This window comes from Oryx dammah, unplaced genomic scaffold, assembly GCF_014754425.2.
Source record: "Oryx dammah isolate SB20612 unplaced genomic scaffold, SCBI_Odam_1.1 HiC_scaffold_18, whole genome shotgun sequence".
Taxonomy (NCBI): domain Eukaryota; kingdom Metazoa; phylum Chordata; class Mammalia; order Artiodactyla; family Bovidae; genus Oryx; species Oryx dammah.
In genome coordinates this window covers 92,781,204-92,801,022 of record NW_024070202.1, presented here as the reverse complement: position 1 = coordinate 92,801,022, position 19,819 = coordinate 92,781,204, and the positions used below count along the sequence as shown (strand labels likewise).

Here is a 19,819-nt window from a genome sequence, read left to right as displayed (position 1 = left end):
CCATAGAAGCACCAAGGACATTCTGAGGTTGTCTTCCAGTGATGTCAAACTCAGCATCTGTCATGGTTTTGCCAGCCATAATTTTGTCTAAGCTTTTTAAGCTCTTGCTTATTTACTTTAGGGTAATGAATTCCATTTGTTGTTCTTTGAATTTCAAATGTGATAGCATCTCATGGGTATTAATCATTCCACAGTGCTTGAAATTAGGGAGCTATTTTTCAGTTGCTTTTGTTAGTGAGGGAAGCTGATGGAAACTTTGTTGCAATGCCAACAGTCAAAAGGAAAAGCAGAAGCCTGCCTTAGTGGTGGTGCTGGTTTGTTTTTTTCCCTAAGCCGTTTCTTTTGAGCTAAAGGTTGACCACTCCTCATTCTAATATACTGTTGTTAGATAAGCATCTTTTCAACCCATTCATAATCTTTGATTTTTATCAAGTGCAATTGTTCTGCTAAAGCAGTGACTTTTTAATTCATTCTGGTTCTTGATCCCTTTGAGATCTAGCAAGAACTCTGAACCCTATCCTCATAAAAGTGCCATTTCTGAGTGTTTTGAAGCTCTCTGGAGCCTATCTATGGATTAATTACTTCCATTCTAAATCTTATTTTCCATCTTGATGAAACCTGATCATTTTTAGTTTCATTAGCTTTAGAAGATGTAAAATGAGGTAGTATAATGGAAAGGTTAGGTTAGGGGTCTAATCCCAGCTAAATCACCAGCTGGGTGATTTTTTGGCACCCATTTAACCACTGTAGGCTTCCGTTCCTTATTTGTAAAATGAGTGGGTTCAACTAGAGTAATCACTTAAGATGCCTTTAGCTCTGATACTCAATTATACTTCTTGGACCTTCTCCATTTTTATTTTTCTGAAAATGGGCAACTAGAATTGCGTAGAATGTTGCAAGGACTGTCTGATACTGCTTGACTTTGGTCATCTCTTTTTTCTCTTTCTGAGTGCCCTAATGTATTGGGTTGACATTTTTAGAATGGAGTCTGTGGTTGAATTGCTCAGTCTCTTTCTTGGTCTGTTAATGTTAGCTGAGAGTTAATGGTTTTAATAAGCATAGTTTTTTTTTTCCCCCCCATGATATGTTGTCTTTCCCTAGCTCATATTAGATTTTCCTGGCACTTTCTGCCTACTCACACAGCTTTGGCTGCCTCCTACCCCTCATCCCTGTTAGTTGCTATTTTGCTGCCTGAAAGGGCTAAGTATTATCTGAAGACTTTTGGGGAAGTGTTAAAACTGACCCAGTAGATACCCTGGAAATTCCTATGATAATATTCTTACCCATTCAGAGAGAAGAACCCACCTCATTTTCTTCATATTGGACTTCTTTCTGTATTACTTGTTGCTTCCTATTTAGTATCTACTAATGGTGGATGTTATGGTACATGCTTTGGATGTAGAAACAGCCAAGAAACATGAGCTTTCTTCCTGAGACGTTCAAGTCTTTTGAGGGAGATGCTTCCTGACATCCGTAATAGAAATAGGAGTGGAGGATGGCTGGGGTGGAGTGTGGGGGCAGGGGAGGGATGCAGGGGTACTTAGCTCTGCCTGCAGGAGGCAGGGAAAACCTCACTAGACGTGGCCTTTGGGTTGGCCTGCCGCATGTGTCCTTGCAGTTAGTTGGCTGCCATTCATTCTTAGAGGGGCAAAAGGTCAGTGCCCCAGTAGCTCTAGGCAATACGGCACTGCCTTCCTCTGTGAGGAAAGAATTAAGGTTTATAGGAATGTTAACAAAATATTATGGAACTTAATTTTTTTTTTTTTAGTTTACTATAAAGTCAACTTTTTTTTTCCTTATAAAAGCTGCTTTTTATCAAAAGCAAAAGATTAGGATAGTTGATAGGTCCTGCCTCTAACCAGTGAAAGGTATGCCTGTGGAAATTCTATAGCAGGAGTCAAAAGCTGAGCTCATGACTTTCCAGTTCACCACTATATTCACAGGATAGAGGCCAGGGACTTTTACTCCAGGAACTAGACCTGCCCTCATCTGATGCCTCCTTAGGGACTCTGATGACAGTGAGATATCTGTAGTTTCAGACTTAAGTGATTGCTGCTTCTTTTTTTTAGTCCTCTAACAAGCACGTAGAATGTGATACTGAAACATTAGGCTGGGATTTCTCTAGTATTTCTTGTGGATATTTTTCATTGCATGAGATGGTGCGACTAAAGTTTCTAAGAAGCATTAGAAAAGATGAAGGCAATAATAATAAAATTTCATCATGAGCAGGTGTGCTGTCTTGCCTGTCTGGAATCCCTGGTGCTGGACACAGTGCTTTTCAGTTAAGTTTCATTGTACTTAACACAGGATGCTACTCCCCCTTCTACTTCATGTCAGGCTGCCACCATGCATAGTGTTGTCTTTGGCTTCCAGGTGGGCCGTGCGAGTCTGGGATCCCACTTAGTTTTGTCTCTCTGTGCAGGCTGTGCATTTGCCCAGTTCATGACTCAAGAAGCAGCCCAAAAATGCCTTGAAGCTGCTTCTCCAGAGGCCGAGGTAAGGAAGACATTTCCTTTACTCTGTAATTTAGGTGCTTGCCTCCCAGGGGCAACAGCTGATATTTCCACAAAACTTTATTATTATTGTCAATGATATGAAAATAATAAAGCTAAGACTTATTGAATACATAGTGTGTGTTAGGACTTCCCTGGTGTCTCAGATGGTAAAGAATCTGCCTACAGTACGTGAGACCTGGGTTTGATCCCTGGGTGGGGAAGCTCCCCTGCAAGAAGGCATGGCAACCCACTCCAGTATTCTTTCCTGGAGAATCTCATGGACAGAGGAGTGTGGTGGGCTACAGTCCATGGGGTCACAAAGAGTCAGACACGACTGTGGGACTAAGCACAGCAGAGTGTGTGTTAGGCACTGAGCTTTACATGCATGACCTTGTTTAATCCTCACATCAGTCCTATAGGTGTTTATAAGATGAGTAATCCTTTATAGGTGAGGAAGTAGGTATAATAATCTATATTATGGGTCAGTTTCTTATGTCAGTCTCTATCCTAGGCTGATGGCGTGAAAGACTGGGACAAGAAGGGATTAAGGCCATCTATGAAGTGGAGTAAATGTTTGAGAGAGAAAGTGTGTAGGTGATAGAGAATTTTTCTGTGTATTCTATAACCAAGTATAAATTGTTTTGAGCTGAGTTATCGTGTATTGCCATTGTCTCTTAAATTCTCATGAGTAGAGTTATCACTACTATTTCATTAGCTTTCTTTAGCATACTAAAAATTTGCCTGTTTACAGGTCGTTTTTCTTAATTTGGTCCTACTTTGGGACTAATCAACTCCCTGAAAACAAATGAACATGTGGTCTTTGCACAGCTGTGCTAAATACTGTTCAGCTCAGTGATCCACTTGCATCCGGCTGGCCTAAAACATCCTAGCGGCGGGGGTCCACACAACAATGGGGGTTTGCTGTTTTCCCTTTCCTTGGTGCTCCTTGTCAGGGGCTTAGTTTCTGCTCATCATGAATTTTAAGAGAGAGGTCGCAATCTGTTTCAGGGTGGCGGACTTAAACTGGATGGCCGGCAACTTAAGGTTGACTTGGCAGTGACCCGTGATGAGGCTGCAAAACTCCGGACAAAGAAGGTGAAGAAGCCGACTGGGACCCGTAACCTCTACCTGGCCCGAGAAGGCTGTGAGTAGTGGCAGGGAGAGGGGAACCAGGCTCCGGAGTAGCTGGCCACTTGCCATGACAGCAACCTGACAGTAGTACGTTTGGAGCATGTTTCAAATTAAAAGCCCTGCACCCTCTTTAATGGTGGTATACTATTATTATTGTACTTTAGCAGATGTAGCAGATATTCCACTTTAACAGAAGCACAGCTTTCTGTTAGGAAGCCTTCACCCAATTCATGGATTAGCCAGTCCCCATTCTCCTTTCTGACTGATTGCCTTTAGACCTTTTCATCAGAAGGAGGAAAAACCCAAATTACCTTTGTCCCTTGTCATCATTTCTGATAGGTTTTTTGAAGGAGTTGAAAATTATGACTAAAATTACTCTTTTGGATTACTCATGGATTTAAAATATGCACTGAGCACCTTTCCCTTAGTGTCAGAAAGATAATCAGAAATTAGCTTTAATTAAGACAAAAGAGAGAATTCCTTCCTTTAGGTCACACAGTACTGCCACCTGCTGCATAACCTTACTGCCCGGACTAGCAAATGGGAGGCCGTTAACCTTTGAGGCCAGGCCCGGTGTTATACAGTGTGGCTGTTCTCTTGGTTGGCTTATCTCACCGCTTAGAAATGGCTCCCAAATACATGAGCAGGGAGATTTCCAAGGACAGGTCATAGGTAGAGCATATTGGCATTCCAAATGCCTAAAATGTACTTACTTCCAAAACTTCCTTTAGGCCTTCCCATCTGACTTTGGGCACGACATGAAATTTTTTGAAGGGAAGGAAGAAGAAGAACAAAATCACAAAATGTTCAGAGTTTTAGTCCTTGAGAGCAACTCATAGACAAGAACTTAGCCCTGTAGCCTATTTCTGGACCTACCCAGATAACCACTGTGTCCTGGCCAGCATAGTCCTCTGGGCCCTCTATAGAGAGCTTGCGTCATTCACATCACATTCCTCTTATTGCTCAGTGAAAATTCCCTTGCTGATGTCTTGGCTTTTTTCCCTCTTTCTGCAGTGATTCGTGCTGGGACGAAGGCTGCAGAGGGTGTGAGCGCTGCTGATATGGCCAAGAGAGAACGAGTGAGTAGATTAGGCACCAGCTTCAGGTTCTGTAGGACTTAATATAAATCGATAAATAATAATGCTAAAGGTGCTCATCAAAGAGCCAAGCAAGTATCGGTCACAGGTGCTACTTACACTATTGTTAGAAAACAGGTGTACAGGTGGAACAGCGACTAACCTGACGTTATACATCATACCATGTCAACATTATGTACTGGGTCTTATTCTTTGTTTTTGTAATGCTCAGCAGTATGTGTTTGCCAGATAGTATGCTTCTAGATCATGAAGTAGACAGAGGCTCAGGCTATATATAATTAGGTGTCGGTATAAATGCAAAATAATATGAGAAAGGAAGGTCAGTGTGGGCTAGAGTAAATAGGGAGAGAAGTGTGGATGTGGGTCTTGGAAGGGAGAGATAAGATGTATTTTGGTGGAGGGAGGGTGGTATCTCCAGATTATGAAATCATTTTAGGAAAACCCCATATTATGGGATTTCTAGTGATAACTAACATTGTTGAGTTCCTTTGCTGCTTAGCAATCTTTGTTCCAATAATTTTTACTTTTGCCCATATAGTTTACTTTCACAAAGCTAAGCCAGCCTAGAATGGTAAAGATGCATGATCATTAATAGAATTAGCTCCGGAGCCTGGAAGTGCAAAAGATGACAGACAGAGATGAGAATATAGTGACGGCGGGAGGCAGCATGTCTCTTCTGTGCAGGCTCTAGACTGGTGTCTTCGACAGGTGTTGGTAGTGAGCATCTGGAGATCATGGTATGTGGGGGGCATTGAATGCCCTTTTCTGATCACAGTGCGATAGTGACACATTTAATTCTCCTTAAAGTGAATTTTCCTAGCAAAAGGCTCACTAGATTATATGCATTATAATTAAACAGCAGACACAGCTTTTCCTGGGAGAAAAATCGCACTGTTGAATTTAAACACAATAACCCTTCAGATAGCCCTTTTAATATTAGTTTCCAGGGTATTTATTTTGTGAGTTTCTGTAATAGTATCTTTACCAAGTAAGAAGTGGCAAAAATGAAACTTGATAAAATTTTAGCTTAAAACTTTTCTGCTGAGCTGCTCTTAAGAAACAAGCCAGGAGAAGGTCACCCTCTCACTTTAGAGATAGGTTGTCCTGGGGCCAGTGCTTTGTGCCACATAGGTCAGGCTCTGGAAACTGTTTCTATTGACGTTTCTTTGCCTCAAGGTGGCAGAGTTGAGACAAGACGGTATTCTGTCGCATATTCCTTTTGGAAGGACTAAATAATCAGTTTGAGTTGGTGGATAGGTAAGGACTTGGCATAGATGTTAACTACAGTATTATTTATTATTTGCTCTGGGCCAGATTTGAGCTTGGGATTTTATGCATGTTACCTTATTTCAGCCTCACATCAGTACTGAAAAATCGGTATTATATTTTGATCTGCAGTTCTGCCCTGTAGGTGAAATTATTGAGGCTTAAAAAGTGTTACATAACTTCTCGAATTCAGCCCGACTCCACAGCCCATGATCTTATCACCCACCCGCCCTCTTGCCGCCTCAAACCTTTCTTTCCCTGTGTGCTGGGCATCACCAAAAGGCTGCAGCATGGGTGATTCCCTTATCTTTTCTAGATGTGTGGTTACTGGATTGGGGTCATGGTTCTTTCCTGTTGGAGAATTATGTGCCTGTATCTTTAAAGGGTGGATTGTACTGTTAACAATTTGTTATTTTTTCAGTTCGAGCTGCTGAAGCATCAGAAACTCAAGGACCAAAATATCTTTGTCTCCCGGACCAGGCTGTGCTTGCACAATCTCCCAAAGGCCGTGGATGACAAACAGCTCAGAAAGCTGCTGCTGAATGCCACCAGAGGGGAGAAGGTGGTGCGCATCAAAGAGGTGAGAGTTGGCTCTGCCCACTCGGGGCTTCGGCGCTCGTCCTGGGCCAGAGCGCATGTTTAGTTCAGGCTATGGTGCTAGTGGGTTTCGCTGATGGCTCAGCAGTAAAGAATCCACCTGCGTTGCAGGAGACATAGCAGACACAGGTTTGATCCCTGGATTGGGAAGATCCCCTGGAGGAAGAAATGGCAACCCACTCCAGTATTCTTGCCTGGGAAATCCCATGGGCAGAGGAGCTTAGTGGGCTACAGTCCACGGGGTCACAAAGAGTCGGACACAACTGACGCGACTGAGCACGCATGCCCAAGGTGCTAGTAGATTGACAGATTTTCTTTTGGGCTCATTGTCAGCAGACAAGACTGAGTTTAGTGATTTTCATGGTTTGGGGAGGTTTAAAAAACTTTTTTCCCCTCCTCTAAGAACTGCTTTTCATATCTGACCAGTTGCAGCAGAATGTGCAGAAGTATCTGCGCTCATGACTTAATTTAGCAAGCATTTATTGGGTACCTGCTGCATTCTCAGCATTATACCAGGTGCTGTAATGTTAGTTTTCTTGCAGAGAAGATAATCTATGTCCTCTGCTCCTTAGAGGAGCATTTCACCACCATTTAGGCTCTTGCACTATAGTAAGTTCTCAGTGCCCTGTGGTGAGCACAGGGCGTCACTCGGGTCTTCGGCAGTTGTGTTAGACAAACTCTGAATTCACACCAGGACTTAGTCAGGCTCTGTATGGCTACAGGAACTGCTGTCCTGCCCTCACAGCACCCCCACGTGCCTGTTGTGGCGTTTATTACTACACTGTCCTGTAATTGTTCATCAGTCATTTCTCCCAACCACACTGAGCTCTTTGAGAGCAGGTGTCCTCTCATTGTTCCCAGTTGTTGGCATAGTACCTGGCACATAGTCATCTCTTGATCAGTGTTTATTGAATAAGTAGCATAGCCAGTATTATGAATCTACTTTGCTCTGATTCATCACCATAAACTATTTTCCTACTCCTGGAAATCCTCTTCAAAATGCATGATATTGCTATTTAGGGAATTATAGGAGAGAATGTGAACATAGCTGACACCACTCTTGGTAAAACCATTCAAAGAGTTACTCTCATAGGAGTCAGTTATGTAATTTCTCATCAGCATCTGCAGTACTTAGTAAGAGCCTGCATATCTAGCACCTGTCATTGCTTAGAGACATGTATGTGTGTTTTACAGTATTTGCATTATATTGAATTTTCTCTTTGAATCTTTTGTATGTGTAAGTATAGTGTTCAGCTAAGATAGTAAGCTTTTTGAAGATAAGAGCCTCATTTTATGCTTTTCTTTTTTTAAATGAATACCTGAATCATTTTACTATACACTGAAAGCTAACAACATTGTAAATCAATTATACTTCAATAAAAATTTTTTAAAAAGCAAAAAAATCAGTTATATTTTCTTTTGAAATACAATCCAAATTTCTTAATCACCAGGAAAACTAAGGAAAAAAAGAGTATCAAGACACAGTTTCTATGGCTCTGTTATAAAGCATGCCAGACGAGCCACAGGTTAATATAAATGTTCATCTCAAAAATAAAAACAACCCACCAGTAGTGCCAAGGGATGGAGTATTTAGTAACATCCCCGCTGAGGATAAGAATATTTCCACATTGTTTTGAGTGTACAATTTTAATGTTTTGCTAAGGTGAGTCTTCATCACATACCACTTTATCAATGCTGTGCCCAGCCAGTCTGCCATCCACAGTGGGCCAGTATCTCTTGATGGCCCCTCCTCTAGCTACGGGTGGTAATCACTTCACCTGCTCAGTACTGTCCTGACTCAGTCCTTTCATTCTACTGTGTTCAAAAGACTGTCAGCTTCTTTGCCTTGGGCATCACAGTTGTAACTCTGAAGGTCCAGAATAAATCTGGATCCAGGCGGGTAAATTCTCAAATTGGCAAAAGCTGCCATTTTTATGTAGGTTGCTAAATAGCCATGGTCCTGCCAGGTGTGCACTGACTCCGTCATTACCTGCTCCCAGAAAATGGACTAGAGGCCTTTGGAATGGTCTTACCATCCAATGGTCTCACTTTGGCTCTGAGCATGAAGTCGAGGGTGCTGTGCCATGCTGCATCGAGGTGAGACCTGGCCAGGCCTGGGGGGTGCAGCTGAGGAGACTGGAGGGCTGCACAGCGTGTCTGGCTGCCAAAATGCTTTTCTCGATTTCCCTGCAGTACATGACACCATTCTAGGCACAGAGTGGACACTGGACATATACCAAATGTGGCATCCACCTGTCCCTGATACCTAGACTTCTCCATTACCCGACAAACACAGCTTCCTGGGAGTGAAACCACGTAAATGATCAGTTTTCCCAAAGTACCCCACCATTCCTCAGTGCCCCAAGATGCCTAGTACAGCTTAAAGTTTTAGGAAAAAATCATGCAAGAGAAGATCTGAGCTCTGAGCAAATACAGGTGAAGCTCCTTCCTGTATTTCTGAGGCTATTGGTTGGTCAGGATCTTCCTCATGCCAGAACTTTCTTATCTAAAGCCATCAGGCCTTCATCCTTCCCTTCTTCAGTAATATCTCTTTTGAGTGATTTCTTCAGTGAGGAGACCTGTAGACAGCACTTGAGGCCTGGTGCTGATTTATACCACCCCAAGTACCATGCACCTCTCAGCTAGTATGTTCTGTCATGTCAGTAGTTAGCCATTAAAATTCTTTCTTGGGAAGTTTATCTGCATGCTTGTTTGGAGGTCTGTGTGGATGTTTGTAAACCCTTAGAAAGCAAGAAAATACCTATTTAATGTGTCCTGTGCTCTCAGGTATATTCTAATAAAACAGACATTCATAAGTGTTACTCCAGTAAAACTCTTGTGATGGTGATATAGATGAAGACTGTTTCAATAACCTGATTTCTTGTTGAAGCTGTTAAGGATCTTTATCCTCTAACTATGGCTGATTCATGTCAGTGTATGGCAAAAACCACTACAATATTGTAAAGTAATTAGTCTCTAATCAAAATAAAAATAAATCCTCTAACGACCGTTTCTTTTCCTCACTCTACTGGTAGTGTCGAGTGATGCGAGACCTGAAAGGAGCTTACGGGAAGATTAAGGGTCAGTCCTTGGGCTACGCCTTTGCAGAGTTCCAGGAGCACGAGCATGCCCTAGCAGCCCTACGCCACATCAACAACAATCCAGAGATCTTCGGGCCGCAGAAGGTGAGCCTTGTCCTGGGGCGGGGAGCCTGTGCTCCGGGGGCCATTTATGGGAAGCTCTCTGACACTTGTGTGATGGGTAAGAGTGGCAAGGCCTTGGAGAAATGAGTGGTGATTCAGGTGACGGGATGATTGGAGGGAACTCTAAATTGGGTTGTCTGCTTGCTGAACCGGCCCCTTGCCTTTAGGCAGAGGGAAGTGAGCAGCACCCTCTGACTTGCAAGCAAGAGGGTAGTGGGGGGCCGGGGTGGCAAGCATCTCAGCTCCATTGCATGCAGAGTTTAAGAAATCAAATGAATGACAATCTGCCTCCTTCTGTCGCAGAGACCAATAGTGGAGTTCTCTTTGGAAGATCGAAGGAAACTTAAAGTCAAGGAACTGAGGATCCAGCGCAGCCAGGTACAGAATTGAAATTTTTTTCTTTTCTCTTTGCTTTTTTAATTTTGGTAATATACGCATCACATAAACTCTATTGTTTTTAAGCATACAGTTCAATTTTTTTTTCAGACCATATTTAAACTCCTGTTTTGTTCAGTTGTGGTTCTGTCCCCTTAAATTAGGTCTCTGCCTTGCTAGGTTCTTGGTTACCCTTTCCTCTTAGTTCCCTAGAACTCTGCAGGCTGTCTCTCCTCTGCTGAGCTGGCTGGTGATAGCTCCACAGAAGGAAAGGGAGAGGAGAATCAGCCTGATGCTGTTACTGGTCAGCAGTGCTTGCACTGCCGTGTTTGGTGATGGTACCTGTCAGAATTAATAGCCAAGGTTAATTGTCCGTTACCTGTAGATTTCAGCTCTCTCTTCCGTAATCCTCTTTCCATCCTGTATGCTCCAGAGGTGTGATGCCTGGTAGTTTCAGCACTGTTTCTAATCTAGTGTATTGTAGAGGAACTCTGGGAACAGGAAGAGTCATGTTCAGACTCGGGCTCTGCCCCTTTCTGAGTTCCTTGGCAAGTTACTCTCCCGCTCAGCTTCAGCTTCTGGTTTATAAAAATAGGTTTAATATCGTCTATGTTTAACGTGTGTAAGTTGTCTCACAAGCTACATGGTCAGTACACAGTCGGTACTTATTCTCTTGTCCATCATGCCACAGGACATAGAAGGCCAGGTTATTCTTGATACCATAACTTCTACAGATCTCATCGATATTGTACCTTAACTTACATATATATCACACATTTGCTGTGTTCTGGGTCTTTATGGTGTATATCATGAGCATGACCCATAGAAGAGGAGTTTCAGTGATTCATACCATTACCCTAGGTTGGAAAAATCTGGGTTCTGCTTATTATTTAAGGCAGCTTTGTTATTGTAGTTATAGAATTATTTACTGCCTCAATCAGAGGTGATTCTGTAGCTTCTGGCTTAAAAAATAAATTCAGGTGGCCTTATTTGTTATCTCTGCTTACATACATACCTGTCTTTCTGTGTAACAGTGCCCCTTTCCCCTGACTCAGGGATACTTCTCAGTCTCCATACTCATATTCCCCAAGTAGCATTTCCCCACCTCTCTCAGAAGAGATAAGACTTTATTACTTGTGCTTTCATGAACGTCCTTAGGCTCTTTTTTAGTTTTTTACTTCGTTTATATCTCTTTTCTCCACTGGGCTGTGAGTTCTAAAAGGTAGACACTTCATTCTTTCATCTGTACCCTTACCACTAGAGACTGGCACATAAGAGGCATAAAATAGATCTTTGTTCTCCCACTATGCCTGTTTAGATTTCTGAGGTGAAAAGGACAGAATAACATTACTATTACCGCATTGATTTCACAGGAATCTTCTTTGTCTTACCCTACTTGTGCAAAATAAATATGTAACATACTTTATGTCCTCCTCCTCAGGTCTTTTCCTTATCTTCATTTATTTTTTTCTCTAAGGTTCTTCCTTTTTTTTTTAACGTGGATTTGAGTTTCTAACTTGTCGTTTTACATTTCTTAGTAAATTCATTTAGTATTTCTTGCGATGCAAGTCTACCAGTGATAAATTTCCTTAACTGTTTCTTGCAGGTGGGTAGGTGCCTCACCGAGCAGCTTGCAGGGTCCTAGTTCTCTGACCAGGGATCAAACCTAGGGCCCTGTAAGAGTACCAAGTTCTAACTCCTGGGCCCCAGAGAATCCCCAGATTTCTTTAATTTTTGTTTGTCTGGGAAAGTTTTGTTTTTCCTTCACTTTTGAAGGATAATTACATGGATACAGAGCTCTAGGTTGGTGATTCCCCTGCCACGCACGCATACTTTAAACACTTTATTCTGTTTTCTTCTTGCTTACATAAGGGAAATCCAGTGTAATCTTAACTTTGTTCCTCTGTGGGTAACGAGTTTTCCCTACCTCTGGGGAAAGATTTTTCTCCTTGATTTCTTGCAATTGATATGATATGCCTAGATGTACTTTTTTTTTTTATCCTGTTTGGTGTTTGTCTGAGCTTTCTGAATCTGTGGTTTAGTGTCTGTCCTTAAGTTTGAAAATCTTCAACTCTCATTGCTTCAGGTATTTCTTCTCATTCCTATTACACCTTTGGCCCATGCTGCTGGCCCTTTCTTGTTTGTTTTTTGCTGGCTTTTGAGTTTGGGATGTACCTACACTGTCCCCTCGTTTCTGTGTGGGAAAAGGAAAATGGTTGTTTTGTGTCCTCTACCCAGTAACCTTCTGTTACGATGTCAGGGCCTGTGAACTGCTTGTGTTCACTTTCTTAAAGTCTCTTAACTATTTGGGGGAAGAGTTCCCCTTCTCTCACCAAACTAAGTCCTCTTCTGCTGAGTGTTTCCAGCAAATAAATCTCACCTAGTAACCAAGTAGCGTTCTCTCGTCTTCTGCAGCAAAAAGTGAAATCCAAGCCTGAAACTGGTGAGCCCCAGCAGGTACTATCAGAGCCTGGGAAAAAGCAGCAACAGAAAGCAGCTCAGAACCACCTGCAGGAACAAAGCCAGGCCTCCGTGCAGCAGAAGAGGACGGTGGACTCTGTCTCATGGGCAGGGTTCCAGACCAAGGCCGAGGTGGAGCATGTGGAGCTGCCTGACGGGAAGAAGAGAAGAAAGGTCCTGGCGCTCCCTTCACACCGAGGCCCCAAGATTAGGTGAGACGTGGGATGGCTTCTCAGAGGGTTTGTCTTACTTCACTGTTTTCCCTCTTTGGGGCTTTTGTGTGGATGAAAGGGGTGCTGGTTGCTCCAGTCCCACGTGCAGTATCTCTGTGCCGGCAGTCACTCTTGGACCAAATGGAGGCCAGAACAGGACTGGCCTCCGGCGCCTCAGAGGAGCCTTCCAGGGTGGGCTCTCATGCAATTTTTCTCCTCCTCTGAAGCGCTTCCTCTTGTCTTGATGGCTGTCTCAAGTAGGAGGCCCACCTACTTGAGGTTTGTGTCTGGAACAGCAGATTAATGCTGTCAACAAAAACCAATCTTCACGAAATTTTTGTTAAGTAAACAATGGTTTTTGAAAGTCCCTTGAGGTTTTTAAGCCAAAGCAAAAAGACAAGTATACAAATGTTGAGCCCTAGGACATTCTGTTGCAGTATCCCTTGATTTCTCAGGGGCTTAGAAAGAGCCAGTGTGAGAAAAGGCCTTTTATCTTTTGGGCTGAGAAAACCTCAGGAGTGCCAATTAGAGGAAGAACTCAGGGTGACACTTGACCACGTTGTTTCAGGTTGCGGGACAAAGGCAAAACGAAGCCTCTCCCTCCCAAGAAGCCAAAGCCCCAGACAAACCACCAGAAGCAAGAGAAGCAGAAGTTATCTTCCAAGCAGGTAAGTTCTGGAGGCCCTGAGGCTTCGGTATGTCACAGCTCTGCTGGGGTCAGCAGCCACTTGAGCCTTGATTAGTTAAGCAAAGGAAAAGGCTTCTTCTAGATTGCAGTTATGTACAGGGCTGCAGATGTGAAGGTACACAGTCCTAAAAGTAGGGAGAAGAATACAGTGAACCCCATGATTTTGTTACTCTGCTTCAACAATTATCTTGTTTTACTTACCCACCCCCCACCCCATCCTGTGAGTATATTACAGTGAACTCTACCTCACTTGTAGATGTACCCCATGTAGAAAGGTATCTCAGGATTCATCTCCAGCTGATCAGGCCTTAAACACACATGTGGTGGCTCAGATGGTAAAGAATCTGCCTGCAGGGTGGGAGACCTGGGTTTGATCCCTGGGTTGGGAAGATCCCCCTGGAGAAGAGAATGGGTACCTACTCCAGTATTCTTGCCTGGAGAAGTCCACAGACAGCAGAAGCCTGGTGGGTTGCAGTTTGTGGGTTCACAAAGATTGAGACACGACTGAGCGACTAGCACTTGCTTTCACTTTAAACACACATATACACAGACACATGTTATGCGATCATCACATCTAATGAAATTAATAAGAAACCCTTACTAGCTAATATGTGGCCCATATTAAAACACTCCCAGTTACCTCAAAAATACATATTTTTTAATTGGTTTGTATAAATCGGGTTCCAAACAAAAAGCCTGGTTACTTCCTCGACCAGGGGTTGAAGCAGTGCCGCAGCAGTGAAAGTGTCGAGTCCTAACCACTGGCCCACCAGGGAATTCCCTGTATTTGGTTTTTAAATCTCTTATATCTTTTTTCCCCTATAATATTCAGTTTTCCTTACTACACCCTTTTTTCCATGCTATTAATTAGCTGGATCACCCAGGTCCTTGGCCTGTTAGAATATATTACCTTTTGAATTTAGCTGCTTGCTTTCTTGTTGCTATCATTGAACTTGTTCCTGTAGTACCCCATGGTGCTTACAAATGGGATGTTAGGTCCAGAGCCTTGGTTAGACCCAGGTTCAGTTTTCTTGGTGAGAGTATTTCATAGGTGGGGCTGTGTGCTTTCTGTTGTATTGTACCGTTAGGTGCATAGTGTCTTGGTGCCTCTTTTTTTTTTTTTTTTACTTTTTATTTTACATTGGATTATAGCTGATTAACAATGTTGTGATAGTTTTAGGCGGACAGCAAAGGGACTCGGCTACATATACATGTATCCATTGTATACATGGGTCTAGGCTGCCACAAAACATTGAGCAGAGTTCCCTGTGCAATGTGTTAGGACCTTGTTGGATATCCATTTTAAACAATACTGCAATATGTGCCTGTCAATCCAAACTCCCTAACTGCCCTGTCACCCCATTCTTCCGTGCTTGCTCCATTTTCAGTGATGCTCTGATTCATCAGTAGCCTTAGAGATTGTCTGCTTCATCCCTCCATTTGTAAAGTCTTAGCACCCATTGATGATTGCTGTTTATTTAGATCTGTATTTCAGTATGAGTTGCAGAATGTAATTTCTTAATTTTATCAATCCTTATGTGTTTGTTAAGTAAAATTATAGAAAAAAGAGCCTTCCCTTATCAACTGTTTGGTTACCAAGAAATACCATTTGTGTAGGAAAAGCAAGGTAATTGCTTGAGTTTGTTTTTTTTCTTTTTATCAGTTCCCAGAGTAATGAGTTGTTGCCCTACCAACCTTCTCTGAGAAAGTAAGGTTTTCGTAGCATTGTGAATTCACAAGTTTCTGTGTACTTGACATGTTTCAGCCAGATGCAGTCATTATTCTGTCCCATCTGAGGCCAGCAGAAGCCCCTTCAGGTTGACTCCTGAGTCCTGATGTAACCTTGCCTGTGGTAGTGTCCTTGCTTCTAACACAGCAGGATGTCCTCACTTATCTATTACTTTGTCAGTCCTGGCATTAGCTTCCAAGGGGTCCTGGCTCTTTTTAGTAGAAAGTGGTAGTCATGTGTTCTTAATCATTTGAGCTCAAATTTTCTTTTTTCCTTGCCTAGTTCCTTTATTTTAAGGGTACAAGATGCGTTTGCCTTCGCATCCCACTCAAGGAATCTGTGTCTCTGGGAAGCCTCTGACCCAGCAGGCTATCTTATAGAGGTCTCTTTGAAGCCCTGTAATCCTCGGTGAAGGAAAGGGCAAGTGAGACCATCTGGACTCGAGGCTGACTCATCCTTGAGGAGATCTGTGTGAGCACTCGGGAGTTGGGGTGGGAGCGGTGTTTTAGCGGGGTCCTTCTCTTAGGCATTCCTGGTCTGTTTTCTTACCAATGGATGATCATTTTGGGGTCACTCCCTGGAAGTCCCTCATGTGGTAGACAAGATCTCTGAACCTAACTCTCTTTCTCCCTTGGCTGGCCTGAGGGTAAAGTAATGCTTAATGCTTGAAACTGATTATCTTATGTTTCCTTTCCTTTCATTTGTAGGTACCTAGAAAAAAAGCTAAAGGAAATAAGACAGAAGTTCGCTTCAACCAGCTGGTGGAACAATATAAGCAGAAATTATTGGGACCTTCTAAAGGAGCTCCTCTTGCAAAGCGGAGCAAATGGTTTGACAGTTGATGATGCTAGAAGACTGGGTAAGGAGCTGGACTGTGTGCATCTTGGTAACGCTTCCTCCCCCCGCCACTTGTCACTTACGAGGGAAGAAGCCCCCTGAGAGCACTGCCACTTTGGGATGTGAACGTTTAGACTTTGGTTCCTCCTGTGCGTGGTTAGCTAACCACAAAGAGGAATATCAGAAAAACTTGTGATGCTTTTTACATATTCTGAGTGAAGTTGTGTCTGTTAATTCTTACCCATTTTAATTGTGTTTATCAAATAGAAACAATTATAAAAAGCATTCTTGACTGCCGAAGTTTTAAGATGTATATTTTAAGTGTCTTCTCTAAATGAGATAATCTGTGGCTTTTTGAATAACAGACTCTCATTTTTAACATATGTGACTTCTTTATTATAATTTATAAATATCTTTAATATTCCCAACTCTTGTTCAGTCATGTAGGCCTACATACTGCAGGAATTAAGAAAGAGCAGAGAAAAATGATTTCCAACCTAATCTCTGAGGTTGAGGTTGGGAGAAACTTGGAAAGTAATCGAGGGCATGGGGCCTGGCCAGGAGCAGCACTTGATGATTGTCTGCCAAGTGAGTGGGGAGTAGCTGGTAGTTAACTTGAGGTCAGTTTGCAGTGACCCACAGATGCCAGCCTGGCTGGTGCTAGCCCGCATTTCCTGTCTTCCAGGACCACTTCCTGTGGACTCAGAGATGGCATGGGTAGTGGAGAGAGCAGTGAGCAGGGCAGAGAGAGCTGGAAATACAGCACAGAGTTCTTAGTTCCCCAGTCCAGTCCGGTGCTATCATGAGAGATGCTTTCTTCAGAACCATTGCTGACCTAGGGATATCACTATTTCATTGCAGTGTCTTGGGAAACCCATGAATGCTCAGAAATGCTCTTAACTGGCTTAATGATGGGTAAAAGAGAGACCATGAAAATGCTGAAAGCTTTTGGAGAGAACTCTGTCTCCAGAGTTACCTTGAGACTGTGTGACCTGGGGAGTCCTGGCAGCAGCTTGGCAGCCCATCAACCCTAGGATGGAGTCAGACATGTTATTAAGGGTGTATTAATGCATAGAATATCCACAGCCTGTCTGTCCTTTGCTCTGTTTTTCCTTCTCCAACTCTCTGCCCACCAGACAGTTTTTCGCCTGTTGTCCAAATATCTATAAATTAACCTTTAAAAATAATCTTAACATTTAGGATAGAGAACAGTTGGTGTTCATTCAGATAGCTTTGCCAGATTTTCTCAGATCCAGATGTTTCTCCTGACAGGTTTAGCAACCCGGTATATTTAAAACATCATTCAGTTGCCCGAAAAGTTCTTTAAAAAGTTCTAGGGTGAATCATCCACTTTCTCAACACCCAGATTCCTTGTGTGACGTCCTCCTCAGGGGCACATTACCACCGGTTATCTGGGCAGCCTCTTACTCTTGCCTTGGGAGTTTTAATGCAAGGAGAATTGTGCCCGTTTCTTCACTTCAGAGCCTGATATTTCATGAAATGGAATTTTCTGAATTAAACATGAAAGTGGACTTCCGGGCTCCTTGGGTCAAAAACGTCAAAACAAACATTTCATTGAACATCCAAGACTGAAGGCTGTCAGAACTGTCAAGTGTCAGTAGATTTTCTGGCTCGATTATGCAGCAGCTTGACTCAGAGATACTTCTTTTAAATAAAGAGTCTTAAGATTGTGTACTGGTTCTTTCTTTGCTTTTTTTTTTTTTTTAATAAGGGGGTGGTGTAAGGGGGAGACTCGGTCAATGTGAAGACTCTGCTTTGATCCACAGTGTACAAGTCCCTTCCTCTAGACTTCACCTGCGGCAAGGATTCTGCCTCCACTCTCTTGAAGTGAGGTTTCCAACTCCCTCTATTACAAAGTCAGGGCATGTGAAGTTGTTCTTGGAAATACTTCCAAATGTCCTCTGGTATGTTTTTGTCTTGAAAAGAGGTTTTCCAACTAAAAATTCAGAGTACAGAACCTCAAGGCTCCAGAGAGCTCCTTCTCAGCATGTATTTGACCTTCAGTCATCTGAGGAAGCAGGAGGTCACATACGCCTCTGTGAGTGCTGACCACTCAGAATCTTCGGTTCGCAGGCCCTCTGGCTGACCCATATAGCTAGTTCACTGCTTAATATTCTTGTCACTCACTTTTTGAGAAGCGACTGACAGGCTTCTGCCAGTTTTGTCGTGTGACTGTGACGCTGCCCACCCAGCTTGGAAGGTTCCTGAGACTCCTCCACGGACTGCTGCACCATGGCAGGGGCCACATCATCAGACTGAGGCTTCCCGAGGTAGGACTGCACTTCGTCTATCTCATGATGCGCAACTGTGCTTTCTCTCACTCAGTCCTCACTGGCACTTAAAGGGCCAGGGTAAGGTTGCTTTGTTACCTTCGGGCAGAGTAAAAATTTCCAAACCTCTCTTTGCCCACGGTTGACTAATTTAGAAGTTACACAGATGCACTGTCTTATTTTGGTTCTTTTGTGTTTGTCCCGACGCCTCTTCCTCTCCAGGATTAATTGCAGAGTCTGAGACTGCTCATTGATTGGGATGTTATTCAGTGGCCCAGCGGAGGATGAGTTATAAGTACATCTACAGTGACTTTGGCTCTTGATTCTGAACTGGTGTTTGGCTGCAGACGGGCTTCTGTGTGGAGTAATATAGTGGGAAGAATGTGAAGGACAGACTGACTCGAGCTCGGTAATTCTGAGAAGGAAACTGCAGAGTCACCAGAATAACCTTTTGGACCACCCCCAAATGGAGCATTTTGATGGATGGTAAATCCAATTTTCCTTGGGCTTGTCCACGCCACCCAGAGCCTACTGCCTTTTGTCAGACATAAGACTTCACTGCTGCAGAGTCGTCCCGGGATCTCCTTTCCTGGCCTTTTGACAGAAGGGAAATCCTTTTTGTCCTTGAGGGCAGGGACTATATTTTACACTTTTCTATATACCCTGCAATACTCAACAATGATTTACCCATCGTAGGAATTCATTTAACTCCACTGAACTCCCTGGAACAGAAGGCCATCTGTTCCAGGGTTTAGCGGGGTTTGTGAAGGACAGCAGAGTCATTTCCTGGGGTGATGTATGTGAAAGGGATCCAAAATACAAAGTGATAGAAAAAGAGTAATAAATTGTTGGTCACAGTCCCTTGAGCATGCCACCTGTGTTCTCTTTGCTGTCCCTTGTCCATGCCAAATTGTCCCTCTCCACTCATATCCACCATTTCTCCCTGGGAACTTCATCCAACGCAGGGCATTACAGTCCCTTCCCTGGTCCCTGACACTTTCTGGTTGGTGTCCTACTCTTTCTACAATATATGCAACTAGCTTACTAGTCATTTCGTTGGGTCTGACCTCCCCGAGTAGACTGAACCCATGATTGCAATCCCAGCCCCAGGGCATGGCCGATGGTGCCCTTAGTGATTGCTAATAAGGATGATGAAGATAAGGGGTACAGCAGTCACCTGCTGTAGTGACATCTCCCCAGCCTATCATTTGAAGTATTTCCTTTTTTCTTTCTAGTTCAACCTTGTTCCTCATAGTAGGTGCTCAGTTAATGTCAGTTCCTCTCTCATTTTCATCTTCCCTGGACTACTGTCTGAGCCTCAGTCCACAGCAACTTCCCTCAGATATTGCTCAATCTGCCTTGTGGCTGGCGCCCATCCCATTCCTGTCTCCCTCTGCCCGAGGGACTCCCAGCCCTTATGCACAGGGCTGTACATTAA

At 43.3% G+C, this 19,819-nt stretch overlaps 1 protein-coding gene across 2 annotated transcripts in view; it reads left to right on the top strand.

The window, feature by feature from the left end:
* Positions 1–19,247, top strand: part of RBM28 (RNA binding motif protein 28) — a 33,428-nt gene extending 14,181 nt beyond the window's left edge. The window contains exons 11-20 of one of the 2 annotated variants that reach the window (XM_040259581.1): positions 2,423–2,496; positions 3,504–3,639; positions 4,641–4,705; positions 6,411–6,569; positions 9,622–9,771; positions 10,093–10,167; positions 12,580–12,836; positions 13,405–13,504; positions 15,961–16,112; positions 18,604–19,247. In XM_040259581.1, the coding sequence (XP_040115515.1) occupies positions 2,423–2,496; positions 3,504–3,639; positions 4,641–4,705; positions 6,411–6,569; positions 9,622–9,771; positions 10,093–10,167; positions 12,580–12,836; positions 13,405–13,504; positions 15,961–16,095 (1,151 nt within the window). In that variant the 3' untranslated portion in view covers positions 16,096–16,112; positions 18,604–19,247. Of the gene's footprint in view, positions 1–2,422; positions 2,497–3,503; positions 3,640–4,640; positions 4,706–6,410; positions 6,570–9,621; positions 9,772–10,092; positions 10,168–12,579; positions 12,837–13,404; positions 13,505–15,960; positions 17,786–18,603 lie in introns of those variants that run through there. The other variant, XM_040259580.1, reaches the window with a different exon arrangement.
* Positions 19,248–19,819: the final 572 nt, after the last annotated feature.